The 27012-nt window shown below is 41.6% G+C and overlaps 1 protein-coding gene across 1 annotated transcript in view; it reads left to right on the top strand.

Annotated features, from left to right (window-relative positions):
- LOC141105643 (alpha-2-macroglobulin-P-like) overlaps positions 1-27012 on the top strand; it is a 108818-nt gene that overhangs the window by 59151 nt on the left and 22655 nt on the right. Inside the window, exon 5 of the mRNA XM_073595616.1 lies at positions 19626-19752. Within this exon, the coding sequence (XP_073451717.1) occupies positions 19626-19752 (127 nt within the window). The remainder of the gene's footprint in view (positions 1-19625; positions 19753-27012) is intronic.

Here is a 27012-nt window from a genome sequence, read left to right on the forward strand (position 1 = left end):
TCCAGGAGGATGCCCAGCTTTTAGAAGGCTCTGATGAGGATACTGAGCTAGATGAAGGCAGTAACGTGAGCACGGACAGAGGGGGTGCCCAAGAAGGACAGCAATCTGGCAGTCATGCTCCCCCTGCTGCAGCATACTGCCAGGTTTGCTCCAGTGATGAGGAGGGAGGGGATGATGAGGTCACTGACTCAACGTGGGTGCCTGAGAGGAGAGAGGAGGAGGAGGAGGAGGCACATCACCAACGAGGCAGGATGCCCTCTAGGGGCCAGCACACTGACTGCATCACACCGCAAAGCTCCGCATGTGCAGGGCGATGCTGTCTCTGCGCGTTATTCCAAAAGTTCTTTGGTGTGGGCCTTTTATGAGACAAGTGCATCAGATCGCACCGCTGCTATTTGCAACATATGTCTCAAGCGTATCTCGCGTGGCCAAAATATCTCCCGCTTGGGCACCACATGCTTGACCAGACATATGTTGACCTGCCATGCAGTTCGTTGGCAAGCGTATCTAAAAGACCCACACCAAAGAACAAAGAGGACCTCTCCTTGCTCCTCATCAGCTGAGATCTGCAACCCCACTATACCTTCAGTCCCCTCTGAGACCTGCACTGAGAGGAATGAAGGTGTAGAATTAGGAGTGTCACAGCCAAGTACTTGGGGGCAATCTGCTTTCGGTACACCAACGTCAGATTGTACCAGGCAAATTTCCCTGCCCCAGCTGCTGCACCACTGAAAGAAGTTCACTCCCAGCCATCCACATGCCCAGCGGTTGAATGCTAGCTTGGCAAAATTGCTAGCACTTCAACTGCTACCTTTTCAGTTGGTAGACTCTGCCCCCTTCCGTGACTTTGTGGAATGTGCGGTTCCTCAGTGGCAGGTCCCCAAACGCCACTTTTTCTCACGGAAGGCGATTCCGGCTCTCTATCCGCATGTGGAAGGCAATGTCTTGGCCTCAAATAATAATACAAACAAAACCTGCGCTGGCAACTTCTACAACAAAAGTAAATAAAAAATCAAAAAAAAGAAAAATATATAGAATATATGTATAGTTGGTGGTAATATCGCTAATGAAAGTCTTTGATAACGCCCTGGGGGAGGGGCGAAATGCGTCGACGCAACATCCGACTTACGCCTGAGAACCAGTGACATCACTTCCTGCAGTCAGTGGAACGCACGCCGCTCAGCGGCGAACACTGACAAAAATCTGAATGCCTGCTCTGCATGTCCATTCCGTGAGTAGCGCTGTTATGCGCAATTGATCTTGTGGTCTACAGGATTACACTATATTTATTTTCGTTCACTTTTTGGGTGGAACGCGAAGTCCGTTGCTCCCAAGGTCTTACTACAGTGTCAGCAGTATAAGCCTTACTTCATCTCTATTTCCAACACAGCATCATGGCTGACTGTCATTAACCTTTTGGATCGGAAGATTGAAGTCTGCTGTTATTCTTGTTGAAGGACTAGCTTTGAGATTTATTGTATAATCATTGGGGCTATTAATGTTTTTTTATATGGTTACACATATTATATTTCCAGAGGATTTTTGTTCATATTTATTAATAGCAATAACATGTCACAATTTTGATTAGTCGCATATGATTAGCCACATCACTATCTTTTATAGTCGCATTTCATTAGCGATATTACCACCAACTATACATATATTCTATATATTTTTCTTTTTTTGATTTTTTATTTACTTTTGTTGTAGAAGTTGCCAGCGCAGGTTTTGTTTGTATTATTATTTAAAGTCACAGTACTTGTATCCAGCAGCTGCAACACAAATGATGGTGTATATATTTAACTAAATAATTCTTTTTTGCGAGCGCTGTTCTCTATACATAAATGTCTTGGCCTCGCTGGACAGGGCTGTCATCGGTAAGGTGCATATTACCGCTGACTCATGGTTCAGCAGGCATGGACAGGGATGTTACCTAAGTTTTACAGCACACTGGGTCACTCTGCTGGCAGCTGGGAAGGATGCAGGACAAGGTGCAGTAGTGTTGGAGGTTGTTCCGCCACCACACCTCCAAAATGCCACTACTAATGATTGTGACACACCTCTCTCCTCCACCCCCCTCCTCTTCTTCTTCCTCCATGGCCTCTTCCTGTGCTTTGTCCTCGGAACCAGCGGTGCTCCGTAGCCATTCAAGGGCTACGCAAGTACGCAGGCCAAAAGATGCCATGCGGTGCTTGAGCTGGTGTGCTTGGGGGACAGGAGCCACACTGGGGCAGAGGTTCTGTCCGCTCTGCAGGGGCAGGTTCAGAGGTGGTTGACGCCACACCAACTTAAGGCAGGAATGGTGGTTTGCGATAATGGCACCAACCTCCTCTCCGCCCTCCGACAGGGACAACTGACCCATGTGCCCTGTTTGGTTCACGTCCTTAACTTGGTGGTGCAGCAGTTCTTGGGCAGGTACCCAGGCTTACAGGATATCCTGAGGCAGGCCAGGAAAGTCTGTGTGCATTTCCGCCGGTCATATAATGCCAGTGCTCGGCTGGCAGACCTCCAAAAGGAATTAAACCTGCCTAAGAACCGCCTACTCTGTGACATGCCCACCAGGTGGAACTCAACATTGGCCATAATGCAGCGACTGCACACACAGCAGAGGGCCATCAATGAGTACCTGTGTGACTATGGCACCAGGACAGGGTCAGGGGAGCTTGTTTTTTTTTTCCCCACACCAGTGGGCCATGATCAGGGATGCATGCACTGTCCTGTCACCAACTGAAGAGGCCACTAGGATGGTGAGCAGTGACAGTGCATACATCAGTGACACTGTCCCCCTTGTCCACCTGTTGGAGCACACGCTGGAATAATGGACAGGGCACTTGAGGCAGAACAGAGGCAGGAAGAGGAGGACTTCCTTAGCTCTCAAGGCCCCCTTTATCCAGACAGTGTTCCTGCATGCCCACCGATCACACAGGACGAGGAGGAGGAGGATTGTGTCAGTATGGAGGTGGAGCCTGGCACTCAGCATCAGCAGCAGTCTTTAAGGGATCATTTAGAGTCCCAAGAAACACATGGACTTGTACGTGGCTGGGAGGAGGTGGCTGCGGATCATGTCATCCTTAGTGACCCAGAGGACTCCGGACCGAATGCCTCAGCAAACCTATGCTGCATGGCCTCCCTGATCCTGCAAAGCCTGTGGAAGGATCCTCGTATTCGTGGTATCAAGGAGAAGGATAAATACTGGCTGGCTACCCTCCTTGAGCCACGTTACAGGGGTAAGGTTGCGGACCTTATCTTGCCATCGCAGAGGGAGCAGAGGATGAAACATCTTCGAGAGGCCTTGCAGAAAGGTCTGTGCAACGCGTTCCCAGAGACTGGGAGGTTAGAAACTCCTGTTTCTGGACAACGTGTTGCTGAGGCTTCGGTCAGTCAAAGAAGGAGCGGTGGAGAAGGTGGCCCTCTGACCAATGCGTTCAGACAATTTTTTAGTCTGCAGCCCCAAGGTATGATCGGTTCCAGCAACTTTTCCCACTGAAAATCCTCTGGGTTACTGGGTCTTGAGGATGGATCACTGGCCAGAGCTTGCACAGTATGCAATTGAGCTACTGACCTGTCCTGCATCCAGCGTTCTTTGGGAACGCACATTCAGTGCTGCTGGAGGCTTTGTAACCGATCACAGGGTGCGTCTGTCCACCGACTCGGTCGATCGACTGACCTTCATAAAAATGAATCAGTCTTGGATCACTACCAGATACCAAGCACCTGATGCTGATGTAACCAAATAATTTTTTTTGGAAATGTCAGATCCCTTCAAAGACTGCCTATTTTAATGCTGAGTGACTATCCTGTTATGCTGAGTAATTATGCTCTTCCTCCTCAATGTTCATGCTGATAGCTTATAATCACAATTTGGCGGGGGCATGGCCGGATGTGAACGAGGCAGGACGTGATCCCTTGGAGCTCCGGTTGCCATCCGTTACATTTATCCTGATTGCGCCCGATCGATCGCCCTATTCTCGCCGCCAGTAAGCTCCGGATCTAGGGGAGGAGACAGGGAACACAGCGATGCCATCTGCGGGGGTTAAAAAGCAGTCTAAACAACACCCGCAGCCGCTGTTAGATCAGAGGCAGCTGCGTCCACGAGAGAGCATGGCGCCTGGCCCCTCCCACACCATCTCACTTGCTGTGTCGGCTACACAGCGCGCGAAAACACAGGCTGGCAAGATGGCGCAGCGTGAGTCCCCCACACAGCAGGCCCTGGAGTCCTCTCCTTCTCTGCCTCAAGAAATTGAGGTGGACACCGATGCCATCACAGGACCAATATTGGAGGCCATAGCAGCCTCGAAGACTGAGCTGGTTAGTCGCATTGACTGTCTGGCGTCAGAATGCAATTTGATCCGCCATGACTTGGATAAAATTAGAGGCAGGCTGACATCGGCAGAGGATTGCATATCGGAGGTGGAGGATGTCACACACACACAGAGCTCCCAGTTACATGAACTGAAAGATATGGTCAGGGCGTTGCAACCCCCTCCCTGAGGGGGTGGAGGGGCCATCCCCATCGACCTTTGCAGAACAATTCTTTAAGAAGTTATTATCTCTGGGGGACTTGCCACCTACTTATGTGGCGGAAAGGGCACATAGAGTCCCTACTCGAGCCAGGCCTTCAGGTGCCCCACCCCGGCCATTCTTGGTTCGTTTTCTCAACTATAAAGACAGAGACATTCTGTTGGCTGAAGCGAGGAAGAATCAGGATCTCTGATGTGAAAACGCCAGGATCATGCTGTTTCCAGCAGAAACGCAGCGCAGACGCCGATCCTTCACGGATCTAAAGAAAAGGCTCAGAGAAAAAGAACTGAAATACAGAATGCTATATCCAAGTCGTCTCCGAGTCCAATTTAAAGGTTCTGTTAAGTTCTTTGATAACCCCACAGGAGGCATGTGATTGGCTGGATGCTAACCCATAAATTTACAACAATGCCAGGTGAATCTGCAATGTGCCTCAGTTTTTTCTTGTTCAATATTTTTATTGAAATTTTGCATAAGAAAAAACAAAGTATATCAGATAATGTATCAAGGGATACATATATGAACAATAGAGACATATCTATATGGCTTTTACAAAAACAAATCTCACAGGTGAGGTGAAATCAGAGGTAAATAAAATTTTAAATTAGTCAATAAATTGTGAATCAAAATATGAATCTATATTTATATATAAAATATATAAAGTATGCCTCCAGACCACCTATCCACCCCGCTTGGGCTCAAACTGTGGATAGATGGGGGCATGGATAATCAAGAATGAAATTAATATTACAAATAGCAATTAATCCATATAGTACACCTGAGAGAAGATGAAAGAAATTTAAATGAAGAACGGAAAAAAGGAGTGATACTCTCATTACAAATTATTGACTATATTTAACTATCGGAGGAGAAAAATTATGAAAGTCTAATCTGCAGAAAGACATTACTCATTGATAATGAGATATGAGTCACTCAAGTAAATTGTAAAAATATCCCATAATTATCAATCGCTTAATAAATAATGAAGGAAAAGATAGTAGAGAAGGAAGAGAAAAGAATATGAGATTTATACGGGCATTTTAATCATAGTGCTGAATATTAAATAAAATTACATAGGTTTGCCCTAGAAATTAAAGAGATCTTAAGAGAAATAGGTAGTAAGGTAAAAGGAAAAAAGAAGAAAAGAAAGAATCCCCCGGAGTGGTGTCCCGGCTCCCGACATAGAAAAGCAATAATACATCAATATTACATTAATTTTAATAGGGTAACATCAATGACTGGTCGAAATCGGAAGAAAAGAAGTGCTTAACCCAAGGCTGCCAAATCCTACTAAATTTATTAATATTATTGTCTTTGATAGCTGTCATTTTTGCGAAAATGAGGGCCTTGTTCGTTCTATGTTTGACTTCTGCCACAATCAGTGTATTAGACTTCCATGCTTTGGCTATAGTTTGTTTAGCTGCAGTATTGATTTGAATAAGTAATTTGAATTGATTACAAGTTATGTTGTCTGGTTTAAGATTGAGGAGTGCAATGGCTGGATCTAGTGTTATAGGAATTTCTAAAGCTTTAGATGCCATGGCAAATACTTTTTTCCAGAATTCTTGCGCAATCGGGCATTGCCACCATATGTGCACGTGGGTACCTGGTGAGGAACAACCTCGGAAGCAATTATTAGGATATGAAGGAGTAAATTTAGCAATCCTAGCTGGTACTAGATACCAACGCGCCAAAACTTTGAAGTTAGTTTCAAGAGCAAAGCAATTAGGGGATGAGGACTTGGTAGCCATCCATATGTTAGACCAGTCATTGATGGTGAACGTCCGTCCTAAATCTGTTGCCCATTTAGCAGTATAAGGCGGAAGTATATCATTAGGAGTATTAATGAGATTTTGATAGATGAGTGAAATAATCCCTCTAACGTGTGGGTCACTCATACAAATATGCTCAAATTGAGACAATTGATTAAGCATGGTACCGGTCCTAAGGAAAGGCGTATAAAAATTTTTGATTTGTAAATAACGAAATATTTCATTACAAGGTAATTCATTGTTATCACATAAAGTAGAGAATGTTTGAAATTTATCGTTAGAGACTAGCTTATATAATCTGACCAAGTTTGTAGAGGACCAAGCTGAAAATGACTTTGGAAATTTCCAAGCAGGGTAAAAAGCTGGGTTCCCTAGAAAAGAAAGAAGGGGATTGTGCATAGATTGAAGCATATGGATTTTACTAAACTTATCCCAAATAGTTAATGAATGTTTTGTAATGGGGTTAAATAGTTGAGATCTATCTCTAGGTTGCATCCATAACAAATTGGCTACAGATATGGGGTCGCTATCAATAGATTCAATAGCTACCCAAAGGGGTATTTCTTCCCTAGAATGGTATTTAGTTAAAATTGAAATTTGTGCAGCATGGTAATAAGAGGAAAAGTTTGGTAACCCCAGGCCTCCACATGCTTTGCTAAGGTACAGAGTGGATTTAGATATACGGGGTTTAATGTTACCCCAGATGAACGACAACACTTTACTTTGTGTAATTCTAAAGAAATATGATGGTATAGAAATCGGAAGTACCCTAAATAGGTATAAAAATTTCGGTAATAACGTCATCTTTATAGTATTTATCCGTCCCAACCATGACAATGGGTGAGAGGACCATTGTTTCATGAGGCCTGTGGTTTGTTTCAATAGAGGTAAATAATTAACTGCAAAAAGATCAGAAAGTGAGGATGTGAGGTATACTCCTAAGTATGGTAATTTATGAGAGACCCAATTAAATGGTAAGGAAATTTGAGCCTGTTGAAGCTCTGATAGTGGTAAAGATATATTTAGCGCATTTGATTTAACGGGGTTTACAAAGAGCCCGGAAATATGTGCAAATTTATCAAGTACGTTAAGAAGATTAGGGGCGGAAATATGGGGATGTGATAAAAAAATAAGAATATCGTCAGCAAAAAGACAAAGCTTATGTTGATAACCACCCAATTCAATACCTTTGATGTCTGGATTAGATCTGATTAGTTGTGCTAAAGGTTCTATAAGCAGAGCGAAAAGCAACGGGGAAAGGGGGCAGCCTTGTCTCGTGCCTCTTCTAATATCGAACACTGTCGATTTGTATCCGGCATATTTAATATAAGCCCTCGGATTGTTATAAAGAGAGGAAACCCAAGTCAGGAAATGTATTCCGAAACCCCATTTTTGAAGCATATACTGCATATAGGGCCAGGTGACTGAATCAAATGCTTTTTTGATGTCTAAAGATAACAGGCAGGTTGGGATGCGTCTGGATTTAGCTGCATGAATGAGTAAAAGGGATCTTCTTATATTATCTCCTGCTTGTCTCTTGGGCATAAAACCCGTTTGGTCCCTGTGTATGAGTTGACCTATAATATTGTTCAATCTAGATGCCAATATCTTAGCAAGCAACTTAATATCTAAATTGAGTAGGGATATAGGGCGATGATTAGTCCAAGAGGTAGTATCTGAACGGGGTTTGGGAATCATAACTATAATAGATTTTAATGTCTCAGATTGAAATAAGTGTCCTGCTAAGATAGAATTGAAGGCTCTAGTCAAGACTGGAGTTAGGATGTGTTCAAAATTTTTATAATATGATGCCGAAAACCGGTCGGGGCCCAGTCTTTTATGAAGTTTCAAACTTTTTATAGCATTCTGAACTTCAATATTTGTGATAGGACACTCGAGTCTCTCTCGTTGTTCAATAGCTAGAGTAGGGAGTTTGATATTGGAGAAAAGAGTGTCTGCATTGGTTTGATTAAAATCATGAGTATAGGAATACACTTTAGCTAATTTAGATCGAAATATTTCTAATATTTTAATTGGATTATTAGTGTACGCATCACTTGACGTTTTCAGTCGTATAGGGGTCCGTATTTGATCTATTGATTTCAAATTTCTTGCCAAGGGGGTGGTGGGTTTGTTGGCATTAAGGTATTGAATGTGTTGTCGTTTACGTATAAGTTTGTCTGCTGAGTCAGTTAAAAATAAATCTAGATCAAGACGTGCTTTGTCTAATTTAGTATTATTAATGGCATTCGGGTATGATTGAAAGGCGGAATGACAAGAGTTGAAGTTATCTTCCAACTTTGCAAACAAAAGTTTACGTTCTCTTTTGAGGTTTGTAGCTTGTTGTATTAGTCTACCACGGATAACCACTTTGTGAGCTTCCCACAACGTGGTGTCAGAAGTATCTCCGGTATCGTTGGAGGAAAAATAATCCTTTAGCGCAATTTCAATTTCACTACGACGGGAAGGGTGAGTTAATGTGGAGTCATTAATACACCAATTAGTATTGTGGGATCTGGGTATAGTAGATGCAATGGATGTGCATATCGCACAATGATCTGTCCATGTATAGGGTATGATGTTTGAAGATAAAATTTCAGGGGTCATGCTATAAGGGATTAGGATATGGTCTATGCGTGAGAATGATTTATGTGGGTAGGAATAATGTGTAAAACGTCTACTAGTAGGGTTAAGCTCTCGCCATGTATCCACCAAACCATGTTTAGTAAGTAGATGTTGAAGGGTTACATTAGTAGACCTATTGACTGGTGCCGGCGGAGACTTATCTAAGAAGGGGAAAACTGTTGTATTTGAGTCTCCACATAAAACTACAGTGCCAAATTTGTGGGTTTCTACAATTTGGAAAAGATGGGACAAAAAGGATTCTGGTCTCTTATTTGGTGCATAATATGATACTATTGTGACAGCCATATCCAATATATATCCTGCGAGAAGTAAGTATCTTCCCTCCGGATCTTTTAGTTGAGTTAAAAGGGTAAATGGCATAGAACGATGAAATCCGATAAGAGTCCCTCGTTGTTTAACTGTGGTTGAGGCGGTATAAAATTGTGGATAAGAGGGGGAAAGAAATTTAGGAGTAGCTTTATCTGTAAAGTGAGTTTCCTGCAGACAAATAATGTGTGCCTTCTTGGCTGAGAAAGATCTCATTGCTTTTGTGCGTTTATGCGGAATATTAAATCCTTGAACATTCAAGGATAGAATATTTATCGGGGCCATAATAGAACAAAGATGACTATAACACCATATGAAATACAATTAATAACTAGGGTCAAGGACACCACCCCGAGAGAAAGAAAAGGAAAAGAAAGGACAGAATAGGAGAGAATAATTAGCAATCGAGTAACCCCAATATGATAACATATTAAGCATAAAAAAAAAGCAAAATGCTAGGGTAAGGGAGCAACTTGGAGGAGTAATCAAAAGACTCCAAGAGGCTCCAAAACCATCCGCAGACTCCCACATAATAGCAGCGAGAATCTGAGGATGGAGAGGGGGGCAACAAGAAATTCCGAAAGGACGAACTTCGCCGGAGAACCACAGCTCCATTAAAATATACTACAGTAACTTATAATATTAGACACAATCTTAGGCAAACTAAATTATTTAAATCGCTACCGGCCTTAAGATTGTTAATTTATATAATAATCGTGGCAAGAAATAAGAAATAAATAATAAAAAAAAAAAAAAATATATACATATAATAATAAAAATTGAATAAATAAATTAAAAAAAAAAAAAAAAAAAACTTTTAATAAATAAATAAATAAATAAATTTATATATATATTATAAATACACACATACATACACACATACATATACATACATATATATACATATATACATATACATACGCATATGCAGACATATATACATACACTTACACATAATTACACACATACACATACACATATACATACACATACATATACACACAAATACATACACATACATACACATACACAAATACAAAGTAAATAAATTAAAAATAAATAAATAAATAAATAAATAAATAAATAAATAAAAAAAATAAATAAATACATAAATAAATAAATAAATAAATAAAAAAAAAATGATTATATATATATATATATATATATATATATATATATATATATATATATATATATATATATATATATATATATATATATATACATATATATATATATATATATATATATACACACATATACATAAAAAGAAAAAAAAAAAAGGGAATTATATATGTATATATATATATATATGCAAACATACATACATCCATACACTTATGTATACATGCATATATGAAGATACGCATACACTTTATTAACAGATAGGATATTAAGTGCTGATCATATCCAAGTACCAAAGTGTAATCAAAAAAATTATTAGTAAAAAGCTTGTAATAAAAAAAAAAAAAAAAAAAAAAAAAGGGGGGGGGGGGAACAAAAAATATATTTTCACACAAAAAAGTTATGGATGGCATAGACATTAAAGACAAGATTTAGACTGGAAGTCCAAAAACCTGAAATCTTGGTATAGTGAATAGTGGGTTCACTGAAATAGGTTATAATATAATACTGAAGAGTCAAATAGAAAACATTCTTTAACAGATATATATATGAAAAAAAAACATATATATATCAGTCCATTGAGTCTTCATTATTAGGGGAAGAGTTGTCAAAGCGGCCTCGCTTATGTAGATGTTGACGTGAAGAGGTCGAAGAGTTATGTACTCCTGTTGCATTTTGCTGAGGTGAACCTGAGGCTGACCTTCTGCGTGGTAAATCTTTAGGTGAATCCTGGTCCTTTAGGCCCAACTCAATCAAGGCTGACTGCAATTCCTCTGAAGAGCGACATATATATTTAGTTTCTAAATGTGTAAATCTGAGCGAAAAAGGAAAACCCCAATGATAAGTAATTTGATGACGTTGAAGTACTTGTAACTGGGGTTTAAGTGCACGTCTTTTTGCCACTGTAATAGGAGAAAGGTCTGCAAAAAGCTGATATACATGACCTTGAAAGGTGAGAGTATCCTTTCCTCTGGCTGCCGCAAGCAATTGTTCTTTAGTGCGATAATAATGCATTTTAGCAATTATGTCCCTAGGAGGGCCATTAATTCTACGTTGAGCTAAAGCTCTATGCACTCTATCCATTTCTAATCTCTCTATTGGAATACCAGGTTGTAGTTCTTGAACATCAAGGACATTCTCAGGGATACCTCTAATCCGCAAGTTAGCCCTACGATCCCTATTCTCCTGGTCCTCTAAACGTGACTGTAATACAGCATTTTCTTCTTTCAGGTTCATAAATTCTGATTCATGTTGCTGTGTTTGACTTTCCAGATCATCCATCCTTTTTTCTAACTCAGCTGTTCTTTGCCCCAGGTCTCTAATTTCCCTTGTTAATTTATCTGTTATGTGGTCTGACGTCTGTTTCAGGGCTTTTTGTAATATACGCTCAAATTTTTTAAATAAATCCGTTTGTAATGCTGTTTGTGAGTCTCCTATGTCTGTATCAGACTCTCCAGAAAAATCTATGGTGCTTGTATTGAGTTTCAGTGGCTTGGCAGTATGTGAGGTGCTGGGCTGTGAGGTAACTGCCGCCGCCATCTTGGATAACTGACGGGCCGGTGTTTCCTTAATGTTACCAGACTTAATTTTAGATTTGGTGCCTTTCAAAACCATTCTAATAGTACCTGAGTGCTTTACAGGTAAGTGCCAGGTGGTTTTGATGCTTTTCGGCGTCTCTGGGACCTGTAGTCCTCCGGCGAAAACGGCCCTGGAGCGGAGCTCTAAGCAGGCATATCTAACCTCTCAGGCATCCGCGCATGCGCCCGTGCCTCAGTTTTTATGTTTTTTTCTGAACCTGTTGTTTTACAACCTAAATCCTTCTGGCAATTTTGGAGCAGATACCTCGTGGCAAAACAGAGCTGCTGTGGGGGAGTGATCCCCTCTGTTTTTTCAATTCTATTTTTTGGCTGCCGGAGGGGGGGCTGCTCTTTTTGTTTACTCCCCTAGACATTTAATTTCTCAAGATGGGGAAGGAATTGAATCCCCGCAATATTTGTACCCCTGTTTTTTTCTTTCTATTGCCCATGTGATTTTTTTGGGTGGTCGGGTGCAAGCGATTCCGATATCTGAATTCCACCGGAGACTTCAATGCAGTTCACGGACACTTTTCTTTACTCAAAGTATGCCAAACTTTTGTTTTACAGGGTGGAACTCTCCGAGGGTTGTTTGTTTTCGGGATCAAGCTGCATACCGGACAATTTTTCTTTTTCTTTTTCATTTTCTTTTTTTGTTTTGCATATTTTTTGGGTGGAACCATGTTTTAGGTTCTCCAGGTTCTGGTATGATAACGGGGGGGGGTTTTGTTAGACCACTGTCACGGATATTTTATTGATTCTACACATCTGTCTTTAATGATACGCATGTCCTCATATAGTTCTTTTCAAATAATCTCTATTCAACTACAGTTTATCTTGAAGGTTGTGCATTACATGATATTCTCTGATGGATAGTAGAATAAGAATTTTGTCATGGAATGTCAGAGGTTTGAATAGTAAATTTAAAAGAGCATCGAACATGCCATGAATACATAGGGGTTTAACAGGGGGGGGTCACAGGGGGCGGGCGGGTGGGTTCACTAGAAAGAAAAGTATTAATGCACAAATACGCACAATAGCAATATGAGGATATGCGGTTAATTGGCTTTGAGATATAAGACGTATGCTATGCACTTTGTAACGTGGCACTATTGTAACAACATATATATTGAAATGTATATTGCAATATAATATCTACACAAAAAAAAAAAAAGGGGAAAACTTTGAAAGGCCACAATGATGCGACTTGATTAGAGACACATATGAATATCATTCTGAAGACAGTCTCTGGATAAAGTTAACTGATGTGGCAAAAAAAAAAAAGAAAAAAAAAAAAAAGAAAGAGAGCAACGGTTTTTCAATATCTGAAACAGGTGAAGCCACATATCGTCCTCATGCAGGAGACTCACCTGGAGGGCAGCAAGATTTTGTCTCTACGTAAGTCATGGATACAGAGAGCGATTCACTCAACCTATTCTACCTATGCAAGAGGGGTGTCTATATTAATCAGTAAAGCTGTAGCCTGTACAATACATCAGGTGATTACGGATCCGGGAGGACGATATGTGGTGGTTTCCTTGGAAGTATATAATCATAAATTCATATTGGTCAATGTGTACTTGCCTCCCCCAATCCAGGTAAAATTTTTGTTTGACTTAATGGTGATTCTGGCTCCTTTCCTTCATTTGCCAATCCTACTTATGGGTGATTACAATGCCATTCTAGACCGGGTGCTGGACTCCTCCAATGCTGCTAGGCCGGCCTCGGTGGACCTCTGCTCATGGGCAGATATGGCAGGACTAACAGAGATATGGCGATGGAAACACCCTGATGTTACGGCCTACTCACATTTATCCTCTGCACACAGATCTTCCGCGAGGATCGATTTGGCCTTTGGTAATACCTGCTTGTTGAAGTTTGTGTGTGCATCGGAATATTTGTCAGGAGGGATTTCAGACCATAATCCTCTGCTACTTACAATGAGGTTTTCCTCGGGTACCAAAAAAGGGTGTTGGAGGTTATCTCCTGACTGGTTAATGGAGGATCAGGTGTGTACTCATGTTCAAAATTCAATAGAAACATATTGGAAATGTAATGAAGGTTCAGTAAACCCAAGTATAGAATGGGATGCCTTTAAGACAGTAATTAGGGGGGAGTGCATCTCTGCTATTAGCTCAGCAAAGAAGGATCAAAATTCTGAGGAAGAGTCTCTTCTTGCCTTGGAACGGGAGGGAGCGCAGCAACAAGCAGACTCTCCTTCCGAGCCAGGGTATATTTCCTTGTTGGAAGCAAGACGCTCGATTGATATCCATTTTAAGACCCTGGCTGGCAAGGAGATTAAGCAGAGGACGGAGGTTATTTTTGCTGAAGGAGATAAGAATGGCAGGCTTTTTGCGGATCACAAAGCACCGGTTGGTGTTCCGGTAATAAAGGGAGAGGGTGGAACTCTCATAACTGAACCAGAAGGAGTTCTAGGGGAATTTATCCGTTTTTACTCAAAGTTGTATTCTCCTATACCACAATATAACAATGAAGAGTTGGACGAGTTATTGCAAACTCTCAATATGTCTAAACTATCGGGAGCTGATGCTGCATCATTAGACAAACCTATTTCTGTGCTTGAAGTAGAGGCTGCCATATTAGCGTTCCCTCCTAAGAAGGCGCCGGGTCCGGATGGATTCCCCGCAGACTTCTATAAGTCATATTTATCTCAAGCGGCCCCTAGGTTCACAAAGCTTTTTGCTTTTTGTTGGGAACAGGGTACTTTGCCGGCGTCCATGATGGAGTCATATATGGTGCTCCTTCTAAAGCCGGAAAAGGATCCTTTGGAATGTTCCTCATACCGCCCCATAGCACTTTTAAATATGGATCTGAAAATTCTTGCCAAAGTGTTGGCAACGCGAGTAGCAAAGGTTCTCCCCACAGTGGTTGATATTGACCAGACAGGTTTTATGCCTGGCATGTCAACTGACACAAATTTAAGAAGACTATTTACGCATACCCAAATGGAAGCTCCTGAGTTCCTGGAGAGGGTCGTTGTCTCTATAGACATCGAGAAAGCTTTTGATACAGTAGATTGGGGGTATATGCATAAAGTGCTAGGAACTTTAGGGTTTGGTCCTGTGTTTTGTCGCTGGATAACAATGCTGTACAAATGAACCAATCTATTAAAAATGAAATTCTTATCCGTCATCTTGTATTTATTGCGCCATTCCCCCACTTGGATACCAAAATCCTTTTACCCCACCCTCAATGGAATAATAGGATCTTTTATATGGCATCCACAAACACCAAGAATTAGCTTAAAGACCCTTCAGGAGCCATGGGGACAGGGAGGGTTGGCACTTCCAGACTGGCAAAAATATTATTTGGCTGGCCAGATGGTTTTTGCCAGACGTTGGCTGATGGCCGATAATGGAGACTCTGCTAATGTTCTGGAAGCAGCGTATATTGGGTCGTATGAAAGCCTGAGCTTAACCCTATACAGAGGCCCGAAGGCAGGCCTGCCTATTACGGTTTCTATGAAAGCCACTATTAGAGCCTGGGAGGTTGCTACTAAGTTAGTATCCCCTAGTTATGTGGGAGTTACGCCATCAGCGCCATTATGGTTTAATCCAAATCTTTCACATTTCTGCTCCATTCCAGATCCCACTGTGTGGTCAGGTAGGGGCATAAAAAAACTGGAGGATATTGTCAGAGAGGGGGATCTCCTTACCTTTGACCAACTTAAGACAAGACATGATCTTCCAAACCCTGCTTTTTTTCGGTACCTGCAGCTGCGCCATGCTTTTGGGGCGCAGTTCGGGGACCGAAGGGTAGAATACTTTCCTTCACCTCTGGAACTCATGTTAAAGGATGATGGCTTATCCAAACCATTATCAACAATATATAAATCCCTATTTAAAAAAACACTGATTGGGGTAGTCAGGTGCAAAGAACGTTGGGAGAGAGAGGTTCCAGAACTACAAGGGGAGGACTGGGATGATATGTGGGATCACCCATTTAAAAATCTAGTCTCAGCACGGGACAGGCTAATTCAATTCAAATTTCTCCATCGCATCTACTTAACTCCAGCTAGGCTGTCACGGATTTTTCCGTCCTCAGATGGACGGTGTTGGAGATGTATATTTTCCCCAGCGGATGCAAAACACATTTTTTGGGATTGCCCAAAAATAAGTAATTTCTGGAGGGAGGTCACAGATTGCCTGACGGAGGTGCTTCATACCCCGATACCCTTGACTCCCAGGGTGTGTCTTATTGGTTTGGTGGAGGAGGTGGTGCCTTCTTTGGCGCACCGCACTCTACTGAACATAGGTTTATTCTATGGTAAAAAAGCTATTTTGCTAAAATGGAAAAATTCTGCGGCACCCACACTTTCTTTCTGGAAGGCTTTGGTTAATTCGGTTATACCCTTGTACAAGGCTACATATAGAATAAGAGGTTGTCCAAAAAAATTCACCAAAGTATGGCAACCATGGTTGGATACAAATGCAACAGTAGGCTAATAAAATAAACACATTTGTGGGCTGGTAAATTGATATCTTAGAATGGGAATGGTAGGGGTGGAGGATGTCGTTATTGTATAGAAACTATCTATGTTTCCTGTAATGTCTTGCTATGCAAAAAGGATGAAGATACTGCTGTGCTTTCAGAGGGCAGTGTGAAACCATATATACACTGTATAACTGCATTTTATATGCAGCATTGTAATATTCGTGACAGCTGGTCGGGTAGGGATGGGATGGGGGGGAGGGTTTAGGGTATAGTTGGATGTGTTAGTTTCCTATTGTACAGCCCTGCGTGGCGAATTCGAAGATGGGTATGTTGCCCATCGGGTTTTTGGATGATAAGTTGTATTGTTTTTCTGGTATGCAAAATCAATAAAAAAGATTTTTTTTTTAAAAAAAAGGACAATTTTGGTTCTGGGCGCCGCCACCAGTGCCTAAGGCCCAATTTTCAGCCCCTGTTTAACAGGGGAGTGTAATTACAATTTTTGATGCAATACTTTGCAGCAGGGCTCGTTCCTGCGTTCCAACTAGAGTATCTGTGAGGGGTTGCAGTGTTGTGGCACCAGCACCAGTGCCTAATGCCCAATTTTCAGCCCCTGTTTAACAGGGGCGTGTAATTACAATTTTAGCTTGTAAGAATATTTTTGGTTTTGGGCGCCGCCACCAGTGGCTAAGGCCCAATTTTTCAGCCCCTGTTTAACAGGGGCATGTAATTACAATTTTTGATGCAATATTTTGCAAGGAGGGTTCGTTGCTGCACTCAACTAGAGTATTTGTGAGGGGTTGCAGTGTTGTGGCACCAGCACCAGTGCCTAAGGCCCAATTTTCAGCCCCTGTTTAACAGGGGCGTGTAATTACAATTTTTGATGCAATACTTTGCAGCAGGGCTCGTTCCTGCGTTCCAACTAGAGTATCTGTGAGGGGTTGCAGTGTTGTGGCAACAGCACCAGTGCCTAAGGCCCAATTTTTCAGCCCCTGTTCAACAGGGGCATGTAATTACAATTCTTGATCTAATATTTCACAGCAAGGCCCGTTTCTGCGCCCACCAAGTGTAACTGTGAGGATTTACAGTGTTGTGGCACCAGCACCACCATCACCAAAGGCCCAATTTTTCTGACCCTGTTCAACAGGGGCATGTAATTACAATTCTTGATCTAATATTTTCACAGCAGGGCCCTGTGAGGACTTACAGTGTTGTGGCCACAACAACACCTAAGGCCCAAATTTCTGATGAGTATATAGGGCAGGTCCCTACTTTCAAACATCCAACTTACAAACGACTCCTACTTGCAAATGGAAGGAGACAACAGGAAATGAGATGAAATCTACCCCATAGGAAGGGAAATTCTCTCCTGTAAGAGTTAATATGGGAAAAACTTTTCTCCTTTACACTGATGCTTTATCACCAATCCTTGTTTCACTAAAAAACCCAAATTTTCAAAAAACATTTGTCATTGGGACAAAAAGTGAGGTGAAATCTTCTGAAGAGGAGCACAGACAGCAAATCAAAGGTCACTGGGGTGATAACCCTTCCATATGTTTTCCAAAAAGCTTAAAAACAGATTTTTTGGCTGGAGCTACACTTTGAAAATGTACCAGTTCAAAATTACAAACAGATTCTACTTAACAACAAACCTAAAGTCCCTGTCTTGTTTGCACTGCCTGTATACTGCTGTTCAGAGTATATAGGGCCTGGGGGCCCCACACCTTTCCTTTTTTTAATTTGGGTGTGGGGTTCCCCTTAATATCCAAAAGGGCCTGGTAATGGACTTGGGGGTACCCATGCCGTTTGCCTCACTGATTTTCATCCATATTGCCAGGACACGACATTACATTAAAGCCGCAAGCAATTTTAAATGGCTTTTTCCTTTAAAAATGTCATTTTGTGCAGGAACTGTTCTAAGCATGGGAAACACGTGCTTTTTTACAGGCATACTATAGACACCCCCCAGGTACGATATTTAAAGGAATATTTCACTTTTTTTTTTTTTTTACTTTAAGCATCATTAAAATCACTGCTCCCGAAAAAAACGGCTGTTTTTAAACGTTTTCTTTGCATTGATACATGTCCCCTGGGGCAGGACTCGGGTACCCAAACCCTTTTTAGGACAATACCATGCAAATTAGCCTTTAAAGTGAGCACTTTTGATTTTGAACGTTCCAGTCCCATAGACGTCAATGGGGTTCTAAAGTTTGTGCAAATTTTCGGTCCATTCGCAGGTTCTGGTGTGAACCAAACCGGGGGGTGTTCGGCTCATCCCTACTGGGAAGCATAGACTGCTGTGTGTCAGGCGCCTGGATATTCTTAAAGTGACCTTTTTTTTCTGAATAGCTTGGGGAGTGGGAGGTTGGTGGAGCCCGTGCACACCCTATGGATGGGCCACCACTGTTTGGAACCCTCCCTGGAAGGGAAAGAACAATCTCTCAAAGGCTCCAAACTATGTATCACCTCCCCAACCACCCTCTGGATTCTCCTACCAGGGTTTGGCTAAGGCATGATAAATATTCAGGCTGGTTATTTGAATCTCCCTGCCTCATATTCCAGAAGCTTGTTCCAAAAGCAGGAGGAAGCAATCAAACTCCTACCCTGTGAAACCCTGAACAGACCAGAACAAATGATCACTGCTCCCTTGTCTACAACAGGAGCCTAAAACTAAAACAAGGCTAGCATCCTACGCTAGGGAAGTACTACACGAGGAATAAAATGTATGAGGATGCATAAGGTAATACAGTCAAAAAGTGACTTTAGGCTTAATGGTCCCCCTTTCCTCAGCTTCCCAAAATCCTACAGTTGTATCTGGTCTCCTGGAGTGAGCTCCATCTGCATCTGACCTGAGGATGCTACACACTTATTTTCCCATGCTTTCCACAGCCAAGAGGTGTTTTTTGTGTTATTCAGAGGCACAGATTGGCTGTCCTTTGCCCAGGCAGAACCAGTGTCGTGCCATGTCAGGCATCAGCTCAGTTTTGGAAGGAGCGCCCTAAAAAAAAAATATAATTATTTAGGAACTAAAACTGTTTGTTTTAGGAGAGTTGCAAACAGAAGAACTAGTGAACCATCCTAACGTAAGTTTTTGACATGCTCTGCTTTAATACTATATCTCAATGCTTTAATGAAAGGTGTCTACAACAGTAGCTTGTATTTTTAGACGCAAAATGGTTCATTGAGAACAAGTGCCAAGCCTGCTAAAAAAAAGTGTTTTTTTTTCCAGATTCAGACCACACTGTACAACAGCAGTGACTTAGAGGAAATGCCATGTGAAGAATGTCACCACAGCAGCTGTATAGGTGCAGATGAAAGTGAAACCTTCTCCTGGAAACTAAAAGCCAAAGTTGAGGGTAAGATGTCATCCTAAAGATTATGGCAGGAATAGGTAAATGTGCTAAGAGTCTCTCTTCTGGCTCATCGGCCATCATGGAATTTATAGTAAATTCTCAGGTAACACATTTTATATAGCTAAATTTAATAAGAATGTGCTAAGTGTAAAAATTAATGCTTCGGACAAATGACTCATTACAGGTGATGTGCGGAGGGGTTTCCTTGCTATGTTCACTCATTGAAGTTTGTGGGTCTTACTATTCAACAGTCAGACTCCCTCACCTTTGTATCTCTGCTGAGTGCTTTGCAGTGCAACTTCCCACAGGTTCAAATCCCTTCACCACTGAAATGCTCTTATGTTGATATTTTAAGTGTTTGCTGTAGGTTACTGTACAGTAGAGTAAAACCTTGGATTGCGAGCAAAATTCGTTCCAGAAACATGTCTGTAATCCAAAGCACTCGTACTGTATATGAAAACAAATTTCCCCATAAGAAATAATGCAAACTCAAATGATTTGTTCCACAACCATTTATTCATAAGTTCTTCAGTTTATAGTCCATATAAAAAGATTATAGCAATGTGACCAGGTTGTGTAACCATAAAATGTCCATCCACAAATGGAAGCCTCCACAAGGGGATTAGAAGCAAAATCCAGGCAGGAGCTACAGAGTACAGAAGAGAAGAGAGGCGCCTCTAAGTGTAGCAATATGGTTACATTTAATGAAGGTACAACATTTAGCAACTCATATGGTTGATGAATAAAACAGGCACATCTAAGTATGCAGGCATCCAAGGTAAAGCTGTTCACATAGACCGTCCTCTGCAATTGTGACCGGGAAGACGACCCTGCATTAGATCGATCTGAAAGCGAGGCTTGAAGCACTCGTGGAGCGCAGCGTGGAAGGGATGACTTTGATACCGGTGAGGAGAATGGTCTATGTGGACAGCTTTACCCCGGATCCCTGCATACTTAGATGTGCTTGTTTTATTCATCAACCATGTGAGTTGAAATTTTTCAAACAATTGCTAAATGTTGTACCTTCATTAAATGTAACCATATTGCTACACTTATGCCTCGCACACACGATCGGATTTTTGGTCGGATGTAGGATGTGAGCTTGTTGGCTGAAAGTCCGACCGTGTGTATGCTTCATCGAACATTTGTTGTAGGACTTTCCATCAACAAATGTTGGCTAGCAGGTTCTCAAAGTTTCCGCCAACAAAACTTTGTTGTCGGAATTTCCGATCGTGTGTACACAAGTCCGACGCACAAAAGTTCACACATGCTCGGAATCAAGCAGAAGGAGCCGCACTGGCTATTGAACTTCCTTTTTCTCGGCTTGTCGTACGTCTTGTACGTCACCACCTTCCCACGTTCGTAATTGTTGGTCAACATTTGTGTGACCGTGTGTATGCTAGACAAGTTGGAGCCAACAACCTTAGAACAAAAATCCACGGTTTTGTTGTCGGAAAGTCCGATCATGTGTATGGGGCATTAGAGTCGCCTCTCTTCTCTTTTATACTCAGTTGTGACATGACGCTACTTGTATATCAAGACTTTGCTCATTTATCAAGTATAAAAAAATGTTGCTTGCCTTGCAAAACACTCTCAAACCAAGTTACACTCAATCCAAGGTTTTACTGTATATACTTGTTCTTCTCTTTTAATTAGTATTATTAGCCTAACCTGTTTGGGCCTTATTAAAACAGACTTAGTTCTTAAAGCAGACGCCCTCCCGCAAAATAAAATGCTAGTTTAGAGATAGAAAAAAAAAGAATTAAAGCTGAACTCCAGCCCTACATTCAGTTTTACATAAGTTGTATTTGTTTACTCCGATCACTGCCCACTGTAAGCTTCTCATATTGTACATTAGAAGCTGCAGCAAATGAGACAGAGCCCACTTCATTTTATGGCTGGAAAACATCTAGCGTCATCTAGCCGGGATCCTCAGCTTTACCAGGATCCTGCCAACAGGTCCAGTGATATCATCAGTGCTTACAGGAAGGCATGATGTAAAATGCTATTTGAGCATTGAGGGCTAGATAATACATGGAATGTAATGTTTTTGCTTTGTTGTGTTGGGCTGTGCAATAGTGTAGCAGCTTTTAAGGAGTCCTATTTCTTCAAATATGTCATCTGAAAACACATACACTGCCATTTTCTGGGCCATGTAGTCCCCTCCTGAGTACATTTGGTAAATGTAATGCTTACTCTGTTTGTTTTTATTAAAATTGCTGTTATAGTTTTTGTTATGGCTGTGCACCCAGGTGTATATGAGGTGGATGAAATAGCAGACGTGGTAACGCACATGGTCAGAATAGCACCAGTTGCACAGCTCCCGATGTACACAGGACAGGATGTCTTTTGGCACACTGACTTATGAAGAACAAGGGGTTTGTGTGACTTTAAATGAAGTGCATGTAATTGCACGTCTATCCCTAAATATGAGAATAAGGAGAAGGGTAAGTGGGACTTTAGATGAGGCACATGATACGCAGTTTAAAATGTATTGGAATGTTTATTGGCATAGATAACATGACGCATTAGAATTGATTGAATAATGGTATTTCATCTGTATATACATAATGACATAAGAGCAATATATACACCTATAGATCGCATAATGACCCATTGCAGTAACCAGTGATGTATGCTAATAGTACTAGATATGATAATCAATAGAAATAAAATAGGTCAGGATGGAAATTGAATGTATATTAAAGACATGGTAGCATCTAATAAGCTTGATGCGTTTCGTGGATATATTCCACTTCTTCAGGAGCAGACGCATAGTATAGCAAAAAACAGAGGGTACTAATATAATCTAGTATTTTACCCAGAGGACAAGAAAAAAGTAAGGGCAGGAGGAAAAAGGAATATCCACCTTGAGTACATCCATAGGTGTATAAGTGTGTGTGTATATATATATATATATATATATATATATATATATATGAGGAATAATGTTTTTTTTGTATATATTATTAACATTAGTGTGGAAACTAGGGATGAGCTTCATGTTCGAATCAAATACAGTGTATTGTGTATATATATACATCCTAGGTGTTGTATATATATATAATATATATATATATATATATATATATATATATATATATATATATATATATATATATAGTGGCTTGCGAAAGTATTCGGCCCCCTTGAACTTTTCAACCTTTTGCTTTTGACACATTTCAGGCTTCAAACATAAAGATATAAAATTTTTATTTTTTGTGAAGAATCACCAACAAGTGGGACACAATTGTGAAGTGGAACGAAATCTTTTGGATTTTTGAAACTTTTTTAACTAATAAAAAAATGAAAAGTGGGGCGTGCAAAATTATTCGGCCCCCTTGCGTTAATACTTTGTAGAGCCACCTTTTGCTGCGATTACAGCTGCAAGTCGCTTGGGGTATGTCTCTATCAGTTTTGCACATCGAGAGACTGAAATTCTTGCCAATTCTTCCTTGCAAAACAGCTCGAGCTCAGTGAGGTTGGATGGAGAGCGTTTGTGAACAGCAGTTTTCAGCTCTTTCCACAGATTCTCGATTGGATTCAGGTCTGGACTTTGACTTGGCCATTCTAACACCTGGATACGTTTATTTGTGAACCATTCCTTTGTAGATTTTGCTGTATGTTTGGGATCATTGTCTTGTTGGAAGATAAATCTCCGTCCCAGTCTTTTGCAAACTCCAACAGGTTTTCATCCAGAATGGTCCTGTATTTGGCTGCATCCATCTTCCCCTCAATTTTAACCATCTTCCCTGTCCCTGCTGAAGAAAAGCAGGCCCAAACCATGATGCTGCCACCACCATGTTTGACAGTGGGGATGGTGTGTTGAGTGTGATGAGCTGTGTTGCTTTTACGCCAAACATATCGTTTTGCATTGTGGCCAAAAAGTTTGATTTTGGTTTCATCGGACCAGAGCACCTTCTTCCACATGTTTGGTGTGTCTCCCAGGTGGCTTGTGGCAAACTTTAGACGAGACTTTTTATGGATATCTTTGAGAAATGTCTTTCTTCTTGCCACTCTTCCATAAAGGCCAGATTTGTGCAGTGTACGACTGATTGTTGTCATATGGACAGACTCTCCCACCTCAGCTGTAGTTCTCTGCAGTTCATCCAGAGTGATCATTGGCCTCTTGGCTGCATCTCTGATCAGTCTTCTCCTTGTCTGAGCTGAAAGTTTAGAGGGACAGCCAGGTCTTGGTAGATTTGCAGTGGTCTGATACTTCTTCCATTTCAAAATGATCGCTTGCACAGTGCTCCTTGGGATGTTTAAAGCTTGGGAAATCTTTTTGTATCCAAATCCAGCTTTAAACTTCACCACAACAGTATTACGGACCTGCCTGGTGTGTTCCTTGGTCTTTATGATGCTCTCTGTGCTTTCAACAGAACCCTGAGACTATCACAGAGCAGGTGCATTTATACAGAGACTTGATTACACACAGGTGGATTCTATTTATCACCATCAGTCATTTAGGATAACATTGTATCATTCAGAGATCCTTGCTGAACTTCTGGAGTGAGTTTGCTGCACTGAAAGTAAAGGGGCCGAATAATTTTGCACGCACCACTTTTCAGTTTTTTAATTGCTAAAAAAGTTTAAAATATCCAATAGATTTCGTTCCACTTCACAATTGTGTCCCACTTTTTGGTGATTCTTCACAAAAAATTAAAATTTTATATCTTTATGTTTGAAGCCTGAAATGTGGCAAAAGGTTGAAAAGTTCAAGGGGGCCGAATACTTTCGGAAGCCACTGTAGCTATATACACTGTATTTAGTTTAGCTACATCCATTCCTGTTATTATTTTCCTACTACTGACAGGCAGGCAGGTGTTTTTACAGTATTTACAGCTACCTGAAGAAAATTGCTGGTGTTCTTATGAACCTATTAGTCCTATTAGCTACAGTATTTACAGTTAATGTAGTGCACCCTGCACAGTGTGGACCTAAAGCTACCTGAAAAAAATTAGTGTTCTTCTGATCCTATTAGTACAGTACCGCAGGCAGCTGTAGTATTTACAAGTTAGTGTAGTGCGTCCTCTGCACAGTGTGCACCTAAAGCTACCTAAAGAAAATTAGTGGTGTTCTTCTGATCCTATTAGTACAGTACCGCAGGCAGCTGCAGTATTTACAATTTAGTGTAGTGCATCCCCTGCGCAGTGTGCACCTAAAGCTACCTGAAAAAAATTAGTGGTGTTCTTCTGCTCCTATTAATACCACAGGCAGGCAGCTACAGTATTTACAGTTAGTGCACTGTGTCCTCAGCACAGTGTGCACCTAAAGCTACCTGAAGAAAATTAGTGGTGTTCTTCTGATCCTATTAATACCACAGGCAGGCAGCTACAGTATTTACAGTTAGTGTAGTGTGTCTTCTGCACAGTGTGCACCTAAAGCTACCTGGAGACAATTGCTCTTGTTCTGCTCCTATTAATACCACAGGCAGGCAGCTACAGTATTTACAGTTAGTGTACTGCATCCTCTGCACAGTGTGCACCTAAAGCTACCTGAAGACAATTGCTGGTGTTCTCATACTAATAATACTACAGGCAGGCAGTTGATTCTGCTAGCTGCAGTATCAGTATATATATATATATATATATACATCCCAGCTTTGTGCAGCTACATCTCACTGCAGGCCATTGTCTGGAAGGCCAACAAGGAGAGGCAGACAGTCACAAGCCAATAAAAGAGGGCAAGCAGGCTCTGTGTCTAGAGGCAACAGTGCTGGTCGTGGAGACAGTGCATCCTCATCAGCACGTGGACGTAGGACACGCTTGTCCATTTTTTCAGCAGCTGGCCGTGTTGAGCCGCAACATGCAGAAGACTTGGTAGAGTGGATGACCAAGCCGTCCTCATCCTCTTCATTAGGGATGAGCTTCCAGTTCGAGTCGAACTCATGTTCGACTCGAACATCGGCTGTTCGCCAGTTCGTCGAACAGCGAACAATTTGGGATGTTCGCGGCAAATTCTAACACCCTTTAAAAGTCTATGGGAGAAATCAAAAGTGCTCATTTTAAAGGCTTATATTCATGGTATTGTCATAAAAAGTGTTTGGGGACCTGGGTCCTTCTCCAGGGGACATGGATCAATGCAAAAAAAGTTTTAAAAACGGACGCTTTTTTCGGGAGCAGTGATTTTAATAATGCTTAAAGTGAAACAATAAAAGTGTAATATCCCTTTAAATTTCATACCTGGGGGGTGTCTATAGTATGCCTGTAAAGGGGCGCATGTTCCCCGTGTTTAGAACAGTCTGACAGCAAAATGACATTTCAAAGGAAAAAAAGTAATTTAAACTACTCGTGGCTATTAATGAATTGTCGACAATACACATAAAAGTTTATTGATAAAAATGGCATGGGAATTCCCCACAGGGGAACCCCGAACCAAAATTAAAAAAAAAAATTATGTGGGGGGGTCCCCCTAAATTCCATACCAGGCCCTTCACGTCTGGTATGGATATTAAGGGGAACCCCGCGCCAAAATTTAAAAAAAAATGGCGTGGGGTCCCCCCAAAAATCCATACCAGACCCTTATCCGATCACGCAGCCTGGCAGGCTGCAGGAAAAGAGGGGGGACGAGAGAGTGCCCCCCCTCCTTAACCCTATCAGGCCACATGACCTCAACATTGGGAGGGTGCTTTGGAGTAGCCCCCCAAAACACCTTGTCCCCATGTTGATGGGGACAAGGGCCTCATCCCCACAACCCTTGGCCGGTGGTTGTGGGGGTCTGCGTTCGGGGGGCTTATTGGAATCTGAAAGCCCCCTTTAACAAGGGGACCCCCAGATCCTGGCCCTCCCAACTGTATGAAATGGTAAGGGGGTACAAAAGTACGCCTACCATTTCACTAAAAAAGTGTCAAAAATGTTAAAAATGACAAGAGACAGTTTTTGACAATTCCTTTTTTTAAATGCTTCTTCTTTCTTCTATCGTCTTTCTTCTTTCTTCTATCTTCTATCTTCCTTCAGTTTCTTCCTCCATCTTCTTCTTCTTCTGTTTCTTCTGGTTTTTTCTCTGGTGTTCTCGTCCGGCATCTTCCTCCGCGGCGTCGGCGTCTTCTTCCCGTCTTCTCCTCGGCCGCTCCGCATCCATGATGGCATGGAGGGAGGCTCCCGCTGTGTGACGCTTCTCCCCTTCTGACGGTTCCTAAATAATGGGTGGGGGCGGAGCCACCCGGTGACCCCACCCCCCTCTGACCCAAGAAGATGAAGAGAAGAAGATAAAGAGAAGAAGATGAAGAGAGAAGCATCACACAGCGGGAGCCTCCCTCCA

The sequence above is a fragment of the Aquarana catesbeiana genome, linkage group LG08, assembly GCF_042186555.1.
Source record: "Aquarana catesbeiana isolate 2022-GZ linkage group LG08, ASM4218655v1, whole genome shotgun sequence".
In the NCBI taxonomy this organism is placed as follows: Eukaryota; Metazoa; Chordata; class Amphibia; order Anura; family Ranidae; genus Aquarana; species Aquarana catesbeiana.